The sequence below is a fragment of the Triticum aestivum genome, chromosome 6D, assembly GCF_018294505.1.
Source record: "Triticum aestivum cultivar Chinese Spring chromosome 6D, IWGSC CS RefSeq v2.1, whole genome shotgun sequence".
NCBI lineage: Eukaryota > Viridiplantae > Streptophyta > Magnoliopsida > Poales > Poaceae > Triticum > Triticum aestivum.
Genome location: NC_057811.1, coordinates 50,933,144 through 50,950,352, shown reverse-complemented (window position 1 = coordinate 50,950,352; position 17,209 = coordinate 50,933,144). Strand labels below are relative to the sequence as shown.

The window sequence follows — 17,209 nt, the reverse complement described above, 5'->3', positions numbered from 1 at the left end:
CCTGCTCCATGTTGAAGTCGGCACCTGGTGGTCTGGCTCCTCCATCTCCTCCGCCTTCTCCACCTCCATCAGAAGGGAGGAGGTGGATGGGCTCAGACTGGCGGCACGGAGAGGGAAGAGGGGGATGGGTTGTGGGATGTCGGCCGGCTTAAATAGCCAGATTTCATCTTCGGCAGCGAGCCGGAGCGGCACCACGCGACGTTCACACCGCGGCGACGGACTCGGCGTCCGCCGGACCACTGGGTTTTCGGGCGTTTTTGTGTGGGGCCATGACGTGGCAGGCATGCCCAGACGCATCCGGGCGCCCCCATATCTGCCCTATTTTGGGTTGGATATGGGGTGTCGATTAGTCCGGGTGTTTGAGGGACCGTCTGGGTCAAAAAATCGTGACCGAGCGGCCTACTAGGATGTATGAGATGGGTTTGAGAGGTCCGGTTGTAGATGCTCTGGTAAACCTGGACAGAGATAGTAGCTGCTACTCTCTCCGTTCGAAATTACTTGTCGCAGAAATGGATGTATCTAGACGTATTTTAGTTTTAGATACATTCATTTTCGAGACAAATAATTCTGAACGGAAGGAGTAGTAATTATGAGTCACGAGCTTCGTGTAGCCCGCTGCGTGTAGCCTAGTAGCGGTGCAAATGGAAGGCAGCCTTGGGTGCCTGCTAAAGTGCTAACAGCCTTGGGCGTCTGTTGTTGGACATCAGGCAGTCGGAGCGACAGGGTGCTGCAGTGGCTGGAGTTGAGTGGCTTGGGATGGATCTGCATGTAGGCACTGGTGATGGTTCACTCTTGGGCATAGAAGCGAATTTTCCTTCGTATCTTCCAATTTAAGACGACGGGGCAACAGCTTTCAAAAAAGACGACGGGGCAACAAGACGGAGAAGTACTAGAGATTACTCGTCCCACTCGCAGAGATTTTTGGCATTTAAATGTACAGATCCATCGGCCGGCACTGTGCCAAGAATGGGACGTCCTATACGCCGCTCTCTGCGGCAAAGTGGCATCGTTTCGCATAGGCGGTCTCCCACCGAGCCGGCCCATGACAGCCAGCAAACTTGTACTGTAGTGCAAAAAAATTCCACCTAGCTGGGACGCCACGTTTGGCTTGGTGCACCCCATGATCTCAGATGTATCCCACACCATATGGACTTTCATGAATAAACTTGGTTTTCACCCCTCAAAAAAAAAAACCTAGCTCGAAATCGAACTTGTACCTCATGCTGCAGACCAAGCGCTGCAACAAACTGACCTAGCGAGCGTTACTGACTAGTTAGCGGCGTACCTTTTTAAGAATCAACACCTCAGAACAGATCCAAATTATTTTCAGTATTTTGAATGATTTTATTAAAAAAATGAGTGTTTTGTGGAAGCAAACACTTTTCAAATTGCCGGATTGCTTAAAAAACTGTTTTTTTAGAAAAGTAGGAAATTGAACTTGCGGCCAATTTTGACAAAACACGATGAAATTTTTAAAAATTCTGTATATATTTCAATTTTCAACAAAATATGACACATGTGATTTTTTTAAAATACTGAACATGTTTTAAAAATTCGAACATTTTTCTAATTTAGGGAACAAATTTTTAAATCGGGAACAAAATTTGAACATGGGAACAAATATTTGAAAAACCAACATTTTTGAATTTAGAGAAATTTTTTTGACATCGAGAACAAAATTTGAACAATGGAACAAACAAATAGTAGAAATCCCGAACATTTTTTTGAAACTTTGAACATTTTCTAATTTAGAGAAAAAATCAAAATTAAATCAAGGAGAAAATTGAACATGGGAACAAAAAATTGAATAGCCCAAACATTTTTTGAATTTACAGAACAAAAATTTCAAATCAAGAAAAAATTGAAAATCCTAATTTTTTTTTGAAAATGCGAACAGTTTTTTAATACATAAAAACTGAAAATATGGGATCATTTTTGAAAATTTGAAAATTAGAGTTTTAGAAGTGACGACAATCTGCCATAGAATGCGGCAGATAGGATTTTCCGCCAAGAATGAATGGCGGACGATAGAGCACATTTTGTTTCTTCCTAATTTTGGACCTCTACGCTTTAACTTACTCCCTTATTTTCCTTTGTTTTTTTTCTCATCCGTATACAGCTAGCGAGCCAAAACACATTAAATGTAGGTAACACGACAAAATTGCAGTTTCCTTCTTCTCCGAATTGCCCTCCACTGAGGCAGTCACTACCGTTTTCTGACCTTTACCAAGCACGCGTAATCCGTTTTGTTTAATTTGGGTTTCCTTACACCCCAGGATTTATCGGAGTAGAGCAGATCAAAGCTACTCCTCCTGCTTAACGCTGCATGCTAATTTGGCCCAAGAACATACTAACACTAACATAAACGATATACCCCGCAAAAAAACTAACATAACGGTATGTATGGTCTCCATCTAGATTTTTCTTGGTTTTTTACGAGTCTACCGATCGATTGTCCCGAGGGGGAAGCCAGTATTTCCGTTCGTTGCAGATTAGTAAATAAAGAAACACGGCGAATTCTTCCAAATTGAGCGAGACTTAAATGGGAGCCATAATACAAGCAAATCACTCCTAAAAAGGATATGAATTATTTGGGGTCAATCACTCACACTCAACGCCAACCAAAACCCAGTAATCAGGCATTAATGCCCTGCTTGCTGTCATCCAAGCGCCCTGCCATCCAGCGGATCTGGTTCCAGGGACGCGTCACCTTGGCTCCATATATAGTCATGTCATGGTCGATGCAAAAAGTCTGCACCAAATTATCCTTGACACCGGCCACCACCAACCCGCCGCTAATCAAGGGTTCGCCGTGGGTGCCTCCGCCGCTGCTATGCCTATGAGTGGGCCTCCGCTGCCGCCGCCGTTAGGTCTTAGGCTCGACGGTGCTCAGGAAATGGCCACCAACAAGCGGAAGCGCGACCAACAATCGTCGATGCTTGGTGCCGCCCAAGCGCAACAACAACCGATCGTTGTCGATCACAACATGCGCAATCATGTAAGTCCACCGATCAAATCATCACCATGCATGTACCTATCCATAATTTGAGTTTCAGGTTTATCTAGATTTTTGTTAATGGCGATCGATGATGCAGGCGGAAAAGATGTGTACTACTTCAAGGGAGCAGAGGCAGAGGCACATCAGTATGATGATATCCACCGTGGTGGCCAAGGCGAGGAAGCAGCTCGAGGCCAAGGACCAGGAGATCGAGTGGATCAGGAGCATGAATTGGGCACTCAAGGAGCGCATCAGGAACCTCCACATGGAGGCTCAGGCGTGGCGCAACGTCGCGCAGTCCAGCGAGACCGTGGCCAATGTTCTCCGCACCGACCTTCAGCAGGTGCTCGAGCAGCAAGCGGTTCGTGGCAGTGGCAGCGACGGCGGTGAGGGCACCGCCGGACCGTGCTGGGGGGAGAAGCATGTGGCTTTTTGCAGGGAGGAGCATGAGGAGGAGGGTGAGACACCGGCAGTGGAGCCCCGAGTGACAGAAGTCGAAATGTGCAAGGGGTGCGGGCAGAGAGCCCCCGTTGTGCTGCTGCTGCCGTGTCGACACCTCTGTGTGTGCGCGCCGTGCGCAGAAGCGGCACGGGTATGCCCATCGTGCATGTGCGTCAAGACTGGCTGTACCAGCGTCAACTTCTCGTGATGCGAGGAAGAAATTGTTTTGGAAGGTAGCCACCGTGGGGCCGCCCCACCGCATCAAGCCATTGCTGACAAAACGCACATGGTGCATTGCGTTGCACTATCAATGAGACATCGAACGTTCATTCGCCATTATTTTTCTAGTTTTAGAGTCAACATTTCCTTTCCTTCTAAGACTTTTTACAGTCCAATGATGTCAACATGAGAGGATGAGTTCCCCTTCTTTTATTCTGTTTAGATTTTTTTCTGGAGATGTTGGACAAATTGTTCAACACAAGAAGAGAAATTGTTTGTACTATTGCATTTAATACATATATTTGAAATTAAGAAAAATATATGGGTTGGGGCCGAGAATTTGCGGCGAGTTAGGTCATCACCACTTTGGAGCGGTGGGAGATGGTGTGTATAGTGTATACGATTATGTGCAAACATTGTAGACGAGAAAAATGACATGTATGTTGTGGCAAACGGGGAGAAATGGGGGCAAGAAGGACAAAGGTTGTGCGGTGGCGCCTGGAGGCGCATGTGAGGAATCTGTGGGGGTGGCTAGTGTTAGGATTAATGATCTAGATAGCAAGGAACCAGATTCAGATCCAATAGTCGAAAAGATCGATTGAGTTAGATAAAAATATACATGGCTAGCAAAGGTGGGTTGCATAAATTCCTACAATCGACTACATAAAATGATTATTTTTACTCACACTCATTAGGGGATGAAGAAGACATTCGCCTCCTAGAGGTGCATAGACGGTGTGTATCTCATGGCGCATGTCATTATTTTCGCAGTTTTAGAGTCGACATTTTGTTTCCTTATGATACTTATAAAAGCCGGCGTTTGTTATCATTGATTTATTCTCAGTTGTTTGATTGATGATGGCGATGCTAGCGTGATGGTCGAATGATGTCAACATGAGAGGATGACTTCCCCCTCTTTTATTCTGTTTTGCTGTTTTCTCAAGTAGATCAATTCCTCAACACAAAGAAAAACAGTATGCACCATTGCATGAATACAATAGAAGTTAAACATCATATGCGGGATGTTTAGAGGGTATGCAACAATTTAGGTGATCGCCACATCGAAGAGGTGGGAGATGGTGGAGATTGTACCCTGGATATTACCAGCAGAATCAAGCACACACATGTCATAATTATCCATCTACGACATCCAATAGCTCGTATGGATCACTACCAATGAGGATATGGAATCAACGGAGCCTTGCTGTAAATCTCTCCAAAATCCGTTAATCCATGTTGCCCAAGCACACAGTTGATTCAGATCTTAGTGTCACGCCGTACCGAATCCTATCAAAGGGCCACATCAAGCGTAACTTACAGAGATAGAACCAATGTACCTTTGTAGCAAACAGGAGCAAGGACGAAACCATACATGTCTAGGAAGTAGGAGCCATGTGGAGCATGTTTACCACAAGAGAGTAGGTTGTTGAGATATCCTGAATAACAGGCTTCACATGACCTTAAGGTAGGAAATAATATAATAGAAGCGAGAGGATTGTATAGTATCTATTCTTATGAAATTTAGATAAAGTGGAAACTTTTTGAATCAAAGAGAAGATATGCTAAGAACCATAGATATAATTACAGGGAAATGAAAGAAGCATCGAATCATAAATTTACACCACCTACACCCAGATCTTCTTAATAATGCTAGGGTGTGTAATTGCGCCATGTGTGATAAAGGATCACACATGGATACACCATAAGGAAATTATCACCATATATCACACATATCAAAAGTAAATTCTAATACTAATCTTGATAGAAGTAATATTAGCTGAATAATTATTATCACTACAATTAAGAAGCATAGAAGCAATGTCAATGAACTTAGCCCATCAGTGGAACTAGGATTCAGATCCATATTCATTTGTTTACGGCAAGAGCTAGAATGACCAAGATAAAATAAATAGACATGTTAACCAACAAGAGAGCTGCCAGATGAGGCTATAGTAGCAACACAACATGTCATGGAGCACAATTAACTATCTATCCTTAGTAAAGTAATAGGTTATGTTACGAAACCATTTCCATATTAAGCCCAACCCAGTTATGGTCATTTAAAAAATGTTCACGCCTTTCAGAAATGTGGACGTGACCTTTTTTTGAGAAATGTTATACAATGTTAAAAAATGTTTATGTAATTAAAAATATGTTTCGTACCATTCAATAAATGTATGTTACATTTATAAAAATATTTACGTGTATCAAAGAAAATGTTTGTGGCATTTCTAAAAAAAATGTTTATCCAGTGTACAAAAATGTTCGCATAGTTCAAAACAAATGTTTTGTATCATGCAAAAAATGTTTAACACCTTTTAGAGAACATGTTCAAAACGGTATTTAAGAAAATGTGAAGCCATGTTTTCAAAAAGGTAAACATATATAAGAAATGTTTTAGATGTATCCGAAAATATTACGATGTGTATGAGAAAGTAGATATGTAAACATATATTTTGCAAAACTGTTAATTAGGTATTTGATAATTTTCAAATGAGTACAACAAAATTGTTCCTGCTATATATGAAAAATGTCGAACACTTATGAAAAATTTAGACATGTGTTGAAAAAAAAGAAAAGAAAAAAAACCCAAAGAAAACCACTGGAAACCAAAGAAAGTAACAAAGAACCCAGTGATAACCGAAGAAAGAAACAAAGAATAAAAAGAAGAAGGAAAACAAAAACCCAAAATAAGAAAATCCAGTGAAAACCAAAGAGACTGTGGAAAACTGTAGTACAAACAGTGGAAAAAACAGGAAAGAAAAACTACAGGAGAAAAACTCATGCTTGCTAAAGTGTTGGGCAGGCCCGATATTAGCGAAGTCCCTAATAGGTTTCAGTACGGGCGACAGATAGCCCTTGGTGCAAGTGATGGGCCAAGGCACCAATGACCTTACAGTGCTCCAAATTGGCCCTTCACGCGCTGACTTCTTGGAGCGCCAGTGCTCATATCGTCTCAATTAGGCCGGCCCAAATTCTCTACAGCTCACTCGTTGCACACCTCGCTCGCTCGGCCGCTTGAGCTACTGATTCAAGAAAAACAATTACTTCTTTTTTAGGAGAAAACATAACTCGCCCGTTTTTTATGAATTAAAAGAATGGTAATTGTTTAATTTTTTTTTAAAAAGTTCACGAATTCAGAAGTATCTGAATTTGAAAAAAGTTCATGAATTAAAAAATATTCATAAACTTGGACACAAGTGAGTGAATTTGAAAATGTTCATAAATTCAAAGAAGTTCGCGACTTTGAAAACAACCTTTAATTAGACCAAATGTTCACCAATTTGAAAAAACGTCAAAAATCTGGAAAAAGTTCAGAAATTTCAGAAGTTAATAAATTTAAAAAGGTTCACCAATTTTGAAAAAATATGGATGAATAAAGTTCATGGATTTGAAAACTTTCCAAATTTAGAAAAATTGCGAATTGGAAAATGTTTGCAATATCAAATATTGTTCGCAGCTTTTGAAATAGTGCATGCAAATTTAAAAATGAAAAAAGAAAAAGGAATAAAAAAGCAAGAAAACTGGTCAGATGCTTCTAGAAGCTTCATAAAACCGATGAGAAGCTTCTAGAAGCTTCACGATACCGATCAGAATTTGTTTTAGGCAAGCCAACCAGAAGCTGCACAAACCACGAACGAGCGTCCAAGCATATATGGGCTGACCCGGTTAGTTTAGCTTTCAGGGGGTGCGCGCCGCCGGTAACAAGTGCTACCTGTGCTGAATAGGAAATCATGAACCTTATTGTAGACGGGCTCGCATTTCTTGTTTAGTACTTCCAATACATGTTTGGTTGTAATGTCACATGTCAGAGCCATTCGCCAGCAAGGGCGTGATGCAGCTTGAACTACGCCGGTATTTCCTCAAAGAGTAAGGGATGATGCAGCACAGCTACGGTAGGTATTTCCCTCAGTGATGAGACCAAGGTTATCGAACCAATAGGAGAAATACGCAACATTATGTAAGCGGTACCTGCACACAAAGAGCAAATATTTGCAACCCGACGTGTAAGAGGGGTTGTCAATCCCTCCGGGGTAAAATATAGATAAATTTGTAGTAGATTGGATAAATAGATCTCGCGGAAACGCGAAATAAAATAAATAACAAAAAAGTGCAGCAAGGTATTTTTGGGTTTTTGGATTAATAGATCTGAAAATAAAAGCGAATAAAAATAGATCTCAAAGACAAATATGATATAGAATAGACCCCGGGGCCGTAGATTTCACTAGTGGCTTCTCTCGAGAAAAATAGCATACGGCGGGTAAACAAATTACTGTTGGGCAATTGATAGAATGTCAAATAATTATGACGATATCCAGGCAATGATCATTATATAGGCATCACGTCCAAGATTAGTAGACTGACTCCTGCCTGCATTTACTACTATTACTCCACACATGGACCTCTATCCAGCATGTATCTAGTGTATTAAGTTAATGGAGAAACGAAGTAATGCAATAAGAACGATGACATGATGTAGACAAGATCTATTCATGTAGGAATAGATCCCATCTTGTTATCCTTAATAGCAACGATACATACATGTCATGTCCCCTTCTGTCACTGGGATTGAGCACATCTGCTACCTCTTGAGCACTGCGTTGGTTTTCCCTTGAAGAGGAAAGGGTGATGCAGTAAAGTAGCGTAAGTATTTCCCTCAGTTTGTGAGAACCAATGTATCAATCCAGTAGGAGATCATGCACGAGTACCTCGCACCTACACAAACAAATAAGAACCTCGCAACCAACGCGATAAAAGGGTTGTCAATCCCTCAACGGTCACTTACGAGAGTGAGATCTGATAGATATGATAAAATAATATTTTTGGTATTTCTACGATAAAGAGAAATAAAGATGCAAAGTAAAATAAAAGGCAAAAGAAATAACTAAGTGCATAGTTATGAGAATATCTAGGTATGATCATGTATATAGGGATCACGTCCGTGACAAGTAGACCGACTCCTGCCTGCATCACACATCGACCGCTATCCAGCATGCATCGAACAGAGTAACGCTTTAAGCAAGATGACATGATGTAGAGGGATAAACTCATGCAATATGATATAAACCCCATCTTGTTATCCTCGATGGCAACAATACAATACGTGCCTTGCTGCCCCTGCTGTCACTGGGAAAGGACAGCGCAAGATTGAACCCAAAGCTAAGCACTTCTCCCATTGCAAGAAAGATCAAACTAGTAGGCCAAACCAAACTGATAATTCGAAGAGACTTGCAAAGATAACCAATCATACATAAAAGAATTCAGAAGAGATTCAAATATTGTTAATAGATAAACTTGATCATAAACCCACAATTCATCGGTCTCAACAAACACACCGCAAAAGAAGATTACATCGAATAGATCTCCACGAGAATCGTGGAGAACTTTGTATTGAGATCCAAAGAGAGAGAAGAAGCCATCTAGCTAATAACTATGGACCCGAAGTCTGAGGTAAACTACTCACACATCATCAGAGAGGCTATGGTGTTGATGTAGAAGCCCTCCGTGATCAATGCCCCCTCCGGCGGAGCGCCGGAAAAGGCCCCAAGATGGGATCTCACGGGTACAGAAGGTTGCGGCGGTGTAACTAGGTTTTTGGCTCCGTATCTGATAGTTTGGGGGTACGTAGGTATACATAGGAGGAAGAAGTACGTCGGTGGAGCAACATGGGCCCCACGAGGGTGGAGGGCGCGCCCAGGGGGGTAGGCGCACCCCCTGCCTCGTGCTCTCCTGGTTGATTTATTGACGTAGACTCCAAGTCCTCTGGATCACGTTTGTTCCGAAAATCACGTCCCCGAAGGTTTCATTCCGTTTGGACTCCGTTTGATATTCTTTTTCTGCGAAACACTGAAATAGGCAAAAAAACAACAATTTGGGCTGGGCCTCCGGTTAACAGGTTAGTCCCAAAAATAATATAAAAGTGTATAATAAAGCCCATTAACATGCAAAACAGAATATAATATAGCATGGAACAATAAAAAAATATAGATACGTTGGAGACGTATCAAGCATCCCAAGCTTAATTCCTGCTCGTCTTCGAGTATGTAAATGATAAAAACAGAATTTTTGATGTGGAATGCTACTTAGCATAATTTTCAATGTAATTCTTTTAATTGTGGTATGAATATTCAGATCCGAAAGATTCAAGACAAAAGTTTAATATTGACATAAAAATAACAATACTTCAAGCATACTAACTAAGCAATTATGTCTTCTCAAAATAACATGGCCAAAGAAAGTTATCCCTACAAAATCATATAGTCTGGCTATGCTCTATCTTCACCACACAAAGTATTTAAATCATGCACAACCCCGATGACAAGCCAAGCAATTGTTTCATACTTTTGGTTTTCTCAAACTTTTTCAATCTTCACGCAATACATGAGCGTGAGCCATGGATATAGCACTATATGTGGAATAGAATGGTGGTTGTGGAGAAAAAAAAGGAGAAGATAGTCTCACATCAACTAGGCATATCAACGGGCTATGGAGATGCCCATTAATAGATATCAATGTGAGTGAGTAGGGATTGCCATGCAACGGATGCACTAGAGCTATAAGTATATGAAAGCTCAAAAGAAACTAAGTGGGTGTGCATCCAACTCGCTTGCTCACGAAGACCTAGGGCATTTTGAGGAAGCCCGTCATTGGAATATATAAGCCAAGTTCTATAATGAAAAATTCCCACTAGTATATGAAAGTGATATCATAGGAGACTCTCTATCATGAAGATCATGGTGCTACTTTGAAGCACAAGTGTGGTAAAAGGATAGTAACATTGTCCCTTCTCTCTTTTTCTCTCATTTTTTTATTTGGGCCCTTTCTCTTTTTTTATGGCCTCTTTTTTTCCTTTTTTTATTTTTCGTCCGGAGTCTCATCCCGACTTGTGGGAGAATCATAGTCTCCATCATCCTTTCCTCACTTGGGACAATGCTCTAAAAATGATGATCATCACACTTTTATTTACTTACAACTCAACAATTACAACTCAATACTTAGAAGAAAATATGACTCTATGTGAATGCCTCCGGCGGTGTACCGGGATATGCAATGAATCAAGAGTGACATGTATGAAAGAATTATGAACGGTGGCTTTGCCACAAATACGATGTCAACAAGCGTGTCATAGTAAACGGAACGGTGGTAAGTTGCATGGCAATATATCTCGGAATGGCTATGGAAATGCCATGATAGGTAGGTATGGTGGCTGTTTTGAGGAAGGTATATGGTGGGTGTATGATACCGGCGAAAAGTGCGCGGTATTAGAGAGGCTAGCAATGATGGAAGGAAGAGAGTGCGTATAATCCATGGACTCAACATTAGTCATAAAGAACTCATATATTTATTGCAAAAATCTACAAGTTATCAAAGCAAAGTATTACGCACATGCTCCTAGGGGGATAGATTGGTAGGAAAATACCATCGCTCGTCCCCGACCGCCACTCATAAGAAAGACAATCAATAAATAAATCATGCTCCGACTTCATCACATAACGGTTCACCATACGTGCATGCTACGGGAATCACAAAATTTAACACAAGTATTCCTCAAATCCACAACTACTCAACTAGCATGACTCTAATATCACCATCTTCATATCTCAAAACAATTATCAAGCATCAAACTTCTCATAGTATTCAACACACTCATAAGATAATTTTTACTAATCTTGGATGCCTATTACTTTAGGACTAATTTCTCAATTTAAGCAAATTACCATGCTGTTTTGTAGGACTCTCAAAATAATATAAGTGAAGCATGAGAGAACAATAGTTTCTATAAAACAAATCCACCACCGTGCTCTAAAAGATATAAGTGAAGCACTAGAGCAAAAACTATATAGTTCAAAAGATATAAGTGAAGCACATAGAGAATTCTAACAAATTCCGAATCAAGTGTGTCTCTCTCAAAAGGTGTGTACAGCAAGGATGATTGTGGCAAATTAACAAACAAAGACTCAAATAATACAAGACGCTCCAAGCAAAACACATATCATGTGGTGAATAAAAATATAGCTCCAAGTAAAGTTACTGATGGAAGTAGACGAAAGAGGGGATGCCTTCCGGGGCATCCCCAAGCTTTGGCTTTTTGGTGTCCTTAGATTATCTTGGGGTGCCATGGGCATCCCCAAGCTTAGGCTCTTGCCACTTCTTGTTCCATAATCCATCAAATCTTTTACCCAAAACTTGAAAACTTCACAACACAAAACTTAGCAGAAAATCTCGTGAGCTCCATTAACGAAAGAAAACAAAACGCCACTTCAAGGTACTGTAATGAACTCATTCTTTATTTATATTGGTGTTAAACCTACTGTATTCCAACTTCTCTATGGCTTATAAACTATGTTACTAGCCATAGATTCATCAAAATAAGCAAACAACACACGAGAAACAGAATCTGTCAAAAACAGAACAGTCTGTAGTAATCTGTAACTAATGCAAACTTCTGGAACCCAGAAAAATCTACCAAAATAGGAAGACCTGGAAAATTTGTTTATTGATCAGCAGCAATTGGAATTAGTATTTTATCACGTTCTGATGATTTTTAACAATTATTTTCGTGAACAGAAAGTTTCTGGAATTTACAGCAAGATCAAATAACTATCATCCAAGAAGATCCTATATGTTTAACTTGGCACAAACACTAATTAAAACATAAAAACAAATCTAACCAGAGACTAGATCAAATATTTATTCCTAAACAGAAGCAAAAAGCAAAAAAAAACTAAAAATAAAATTGGGTTGCCTCCCAACAAGCGATATCATTTAACACCCCTAGCTAGGCATAAAAGCAAGGATAGATCTAGGTATTGCCATCTTTGGTAGGCAATCCATAAGTGGCTCTCATAATAGATTCATAAGGTAATTTTATTTTCTTTCTAGGGAAGTGTTCCATGCCTTTCCTTAACGGAAATTGGAATCTAATATTCCCTTCCTTCATACCAATAATTGCACCAATCGTTCTAAGGAAAGGTCTACCAAGAATAATAGGATCCTATTTGCAACAATAAGAACATCATTAATTCTTCCCATAAGTTTCTTAATAGTGGAATCCGCAAGGTGCAAGTTTAAAGAACAATCATCAAATTCGCGGAAACCTAACAAATCACACAAAGTTTTTGGAATCGTGGAAACACTAGCACCCAAATCACACAAAACATAGCATTTATGATCTTTAATTTTAATAATAGGTTCCCATTCATCATAAAGTTTTCTAGGGAAGAAACTTCCAACTCAAGTTTTTCTTCATAAGATTGCATTAAAGCATGAACGATATGTTTGGTAAAAGCTTTATGTTGACTATAAGCATGCGGAGAATTTAGCACGGATTGCAATAAGGAAATACAATCTATCAAAGAGCAATTATCATATTAAATTCCTTGAAATCTAAAATAGTGGGTTCATTGATATCTAAAGTTTTAACTTCTTCAATCTCACTTTTATCAATTTTAGTATCAAGATCTAAAAACTCCGAATTTTTGAAACGCCTTCTAGGTAAAGTGTAACACCCCAGGTTTCAATCAAACCCGGAGATGCTACCACAATAGCATAGTTCTACAAGTTCTAGGGAAACTTGAAATTTCGGTGGAGTTTCCTTTGTTTTTTCTGGACATCCACATCATGCAGTTTAGATATAATATAACTAAGCAACAATTTAAGTTCACACATCCAACCACGCAGGTAAAGTTATCACACAACTCCATGGAAAATAAGATAAAGAACTCCAAGCGTCCACATGCTCACACTAGACAAAAGGAACGGCGCTAAGCAACAAAGTAACTTCTGAATAATAACTATGAGCTATTAGGTAACTAGATGAAGTGTGGTATTCGTGTGGCGGTGACTACTCCCTCCCATGCATGTCGTTGCTTCGAATACCTGAAAACCAATCAGAAACCAATCAAAACAGAAACAAGTGTGAGTATGGATATACTCAGCCCAATACAATTACTGCTGAAACATTACAAGTTATTGCAGAAAGGAGAACTCAAAATAAGTGGTTACTCCAAACATGACCATAAAGCATTAGTGAATTGAATTAACTCAAATGGGCTCTCCGGAATAGACACATCCCGTGTCGTTCTCTCCTCGGAGACTAAAAAAGACACAGTGGACCCTCCACAACGGCGAAGACCGAAATGATCGACATATGCCTAGGCAGAACGCTGAACAACATGGCGGACCCTTCACAACGGCCGTTGCCGGAAGAGTCAACCAATGCTTAAACAGAACTCTGAATGACAAAGCGGACTATCCACAACGGTACTTTACCGGGAAAGTCGACCAACTCCTGAACTGAACTACAAAAGCTGAACACAAAACACAAATGCAGAAAAAATACCGAACGACCAACAAAAACCAAGAAGAACCATTGATGGCCATAGTGTTAAGAAAATCCCATCATGTACTTGCCTCTAATTCAGTGGAGCGGAACCACGCGTCGGCTCAACCCCAGACTGAGCAACACCAAAGCCTGAATAAAAATCCCTTACTCAGAACAAGAGGAAATACACTATGTAAAAATAGCTAACAGTGATATCCATGCTCGTTAACTTCACATTTAATTATCTTAACTAGTAGGTCTCTATTTGGGGTGCGACTGTAGCTTTACTTGATCAGACAAAAAAAAGAAGTTTAATCTGTTGCTCCCTGCGTACCACCCCTGAGCATACACTAAAACAACTTCAGACATCCGAACATCTGGGTCATATATATACTGGAGCTGTAGGTTCACTAGCTAGGTCGATGGATAGTGTGACCTGAAGTAAACAGAATGCAGCACGTACAGTACATAGTGTAGATACGATTTTTATGTAGTGGATAGCATTAGAAACCAAATCGTCTTTGCCTAGTCCGTAAGAAATCTGCTCTAGTATATGTCTCACAATTCACATGCTAGTGTAGAATAAGTATTTGCTAATACTGCTTGGGAAAAACGCATCTATGCACAAGTCATGCCAGAAAATAAAACCAAGGTCTCCAGTATAACCCGAGGCATCAATTTTCCCTGAACCCAAACATTAGTACCACCTCCAATCTCCTTAACGGATTGGGCTACTCATGTACAGGTTAATGGAAGTGTCCTAGTAGTGGCATCTAGCGTGGTTGGAACAAGTAAATTTAGCCGGCGATTTAGCGCAGTAGTACTACAACCCTCGACATGGATGTGATGCGCTATGTACCTGGAGATCGGCCACTAGCAGGACAGTAGCAAGGGGGACAGAGGCGATGACGCCGGGCTCAACCACGGCGAGGCGGCCGCTAGCAGCAAATTGTCACGAAAGCCCTCGGCGGCGGCGGCGGATTGGGGAACGATGGTAACAGGAGGTTAAGGCTGGCCGTGAGGGGATTTTATCTCTTTACTTTATCCTATTCTTAACCGAACAGGTAAGTTGTCCATCTTTTTTTTCTGAAATTAATCAAAGGCTACAATTAACTGACTCGCTCGGTATGCCTATGAACTTCGTTTTGGGCAATTATATATATCTTTTAAACATTTGATGAGACGGACGCAACCACGGTCTCAGATTCTTCATTCATCGTACAACTCACAGTCAACTTTAGTCAACTTCATAATGAATTTTCTAATCAACCCTTTGTAAAAATCCTGGGTATTATATAAAGGTGGATCATATTCAGCCCCATCATTATCAAGATTCATATTGCAAAACAAAGATTTAATAGGAGACACATCAATAACTTTTAGATCTTCATGTTTATTTTCATAGAAACTAGAAGAACACGCTTTCACAAAGCAATCTTTCTTAGACGCATCCTAGCGGTTCTTTCTTTGTACTCATCAATGCAAATTCTCATGACTTTGAGAGACTCATTGATATCATGCTTAGGTGGAATAGATCTAAGTTTCAAAAAAATCAACATCAAGAGAAATTCTATCAACGTTCCTAGCCAATTCATCAATCTTAGGCAACTTTTCTTCAAGCAAAGCATTGAAATTCTTTTACAAATTTATAAATACTTTAACACTAGTCTCAAATTCAGAGGTCATCTTATTAAAATTTCCATAAGAGTTGTTGTAGAAATTACCATAATTATTAGAGGAATTAGTAGGATACGGCCTAGGATTAAAGTTTTCTCTATACGTGTTGTTACCAAAATTATTCCTACCAACAAAATTCACATCCATAGATTCATTATTATTCTCAATCAAAGTAGACAAAGGCATATCATTAAGATCAGAAGAAACACTCTTAGTAGCAAATAATTTCATAAGTTTATCCATCTTTCCACTCAAAACATTAATTTCTTCGATCGCATGCACTTTTTTACTAGTAGATCTTTCGGTGTGCCACTGAGAATAATTAAGCATAATATTATCTAGGAGTTTAGTAGCTTCTCCTAAAGTGATTTCCATAAAAGTGCCTCCCGCGGCCGAGTCTAAAAGATTTCTAGAAGCAAAATTCAATCCGGCATAAATTTTTTGTATAATCATCCAAAGATTCAAACCATGTGTAGGGCAATTACGTATCATTAATTTCATCCTCTCCCAAGCTTGTGCAACATGTTCATGATCAAGTTGCTTAAAATTCATAATATCGTTTCTAAGAGAGATGATCTTAGCGGGAGGAAAATACTTAGAGATAAAAGCATCTTTGCACTTATTCCATGAATCAATACTGTTTTTAGGCAAAGATGAAAACCAAACTTTAGCACGATCTCTAAGCGAAAAATGAAATAGCTTCAATTTAACAATATCATTGTCCACATGTTTCTTCTTTTTCATATCACACAAATCAATGAAGCTATTTAGATGGGTAGCGGCATCTTCACTAGGAAGGCTGGCGAATTGATCTTTCATAACAAGATTCAACAAAGTAGCATTAATTTCACAAGATTCAGTATCGGTAAGAGGAGCAATCGGAGTGCTAAGAAAATCATTGTTGTTGGTATTGGTGAAGTCACACAATTTAGTATTACCTTGAGCCATCGCGACAAACAAGCAATCCAACACACGAGCAAACAAGAAGCAAGCGAAAAAGAGGCGAACGAAAAAGAGAGGGCGAATAAAACGGCAAGGGTGAAGTGGGGGAAAGGAAAAAGAAAGGCAAATGGCAAATAATGTAATGCGAGAGATAAGAGTTTGTGATGGGTACTTGGTATGTCTTGACTTGACTTGACTTGGCGCGAATCTCCCCGGCAACGGCGCCAGAAATCCTTCTTGCTACCTCTTGAGCACTGCGTTGGTTTTCCCTTGAAGAGGAAAGGGTGATGCAGTAAAGTAGCGTAAGTATTTCCCTCAGTTTTTGAGAACCAAGGTATCAATCCAGTAGGAGATCACGCACGAGTCCCTCGCACCTACACAAACAAATAAGAACCTCGCAACCAATGCGATAAAGGGGTTGTCAATCCCTCAACGGTCACTTACGAGAGTGAGATCTGATAGATATGATAAAATAATATTTTTGGTATTTCTACGATAAAGAGAAATAAAGATGCAAAGTAAAATAAAAGGCAAAAGAAATAACTAAGTGTTGGAAGATCAATATGATGGAAAATAGACCTGGGGGCCATAGGTTTCACTAGTGGCTT

The 17,209-nt window shown here is 40.0% G+C and overlaps 1 protein-coding gene across 1 annotated transcript; it reads left to right on the top strand.

The window, feature by feature from the left end:
* The first annotated feature begins 2,734 nt into the window (after positions 1-2,734).
* LOC123142413 (E3 ubiquitin-protein ligase BOI-like) lies at positions 2,735-3,768 on the top strand. Its single transcript, XM_044561338.1, has 2 exons — positions 2,735-2,998; positions 3,096-3,768. Exons 1-2 carry the CDS (start codon positions 2,735-2,737, stop codon positions 3,645-3,647), a joined length of 816 nt encoding a protein of 271 aa, XP_044417273.1. The 3' UTR covers positions 3,648-3,768.
* The last annotated feature ends 13,441 nt before the right edge of the window (positions 3,769-17,209 follow it).

Bases quoted from the DNA above. Each gene is read 5' to 3' on its own strand.
- LOC123142413 (XM_044561338.1), top strand. From the start codon at position 2,735: ATGGTCGATGCAAAAAGTCTGCACCAAATTATCCTTGACACCGGCCAC. The intron at 2,999-3,095 runs GTAAGTCCACCG...TCGATGATGCAG, and splicing joins ATCACAACATGCGCAATCAT to GCGGAAAAGATGTGTACTAC.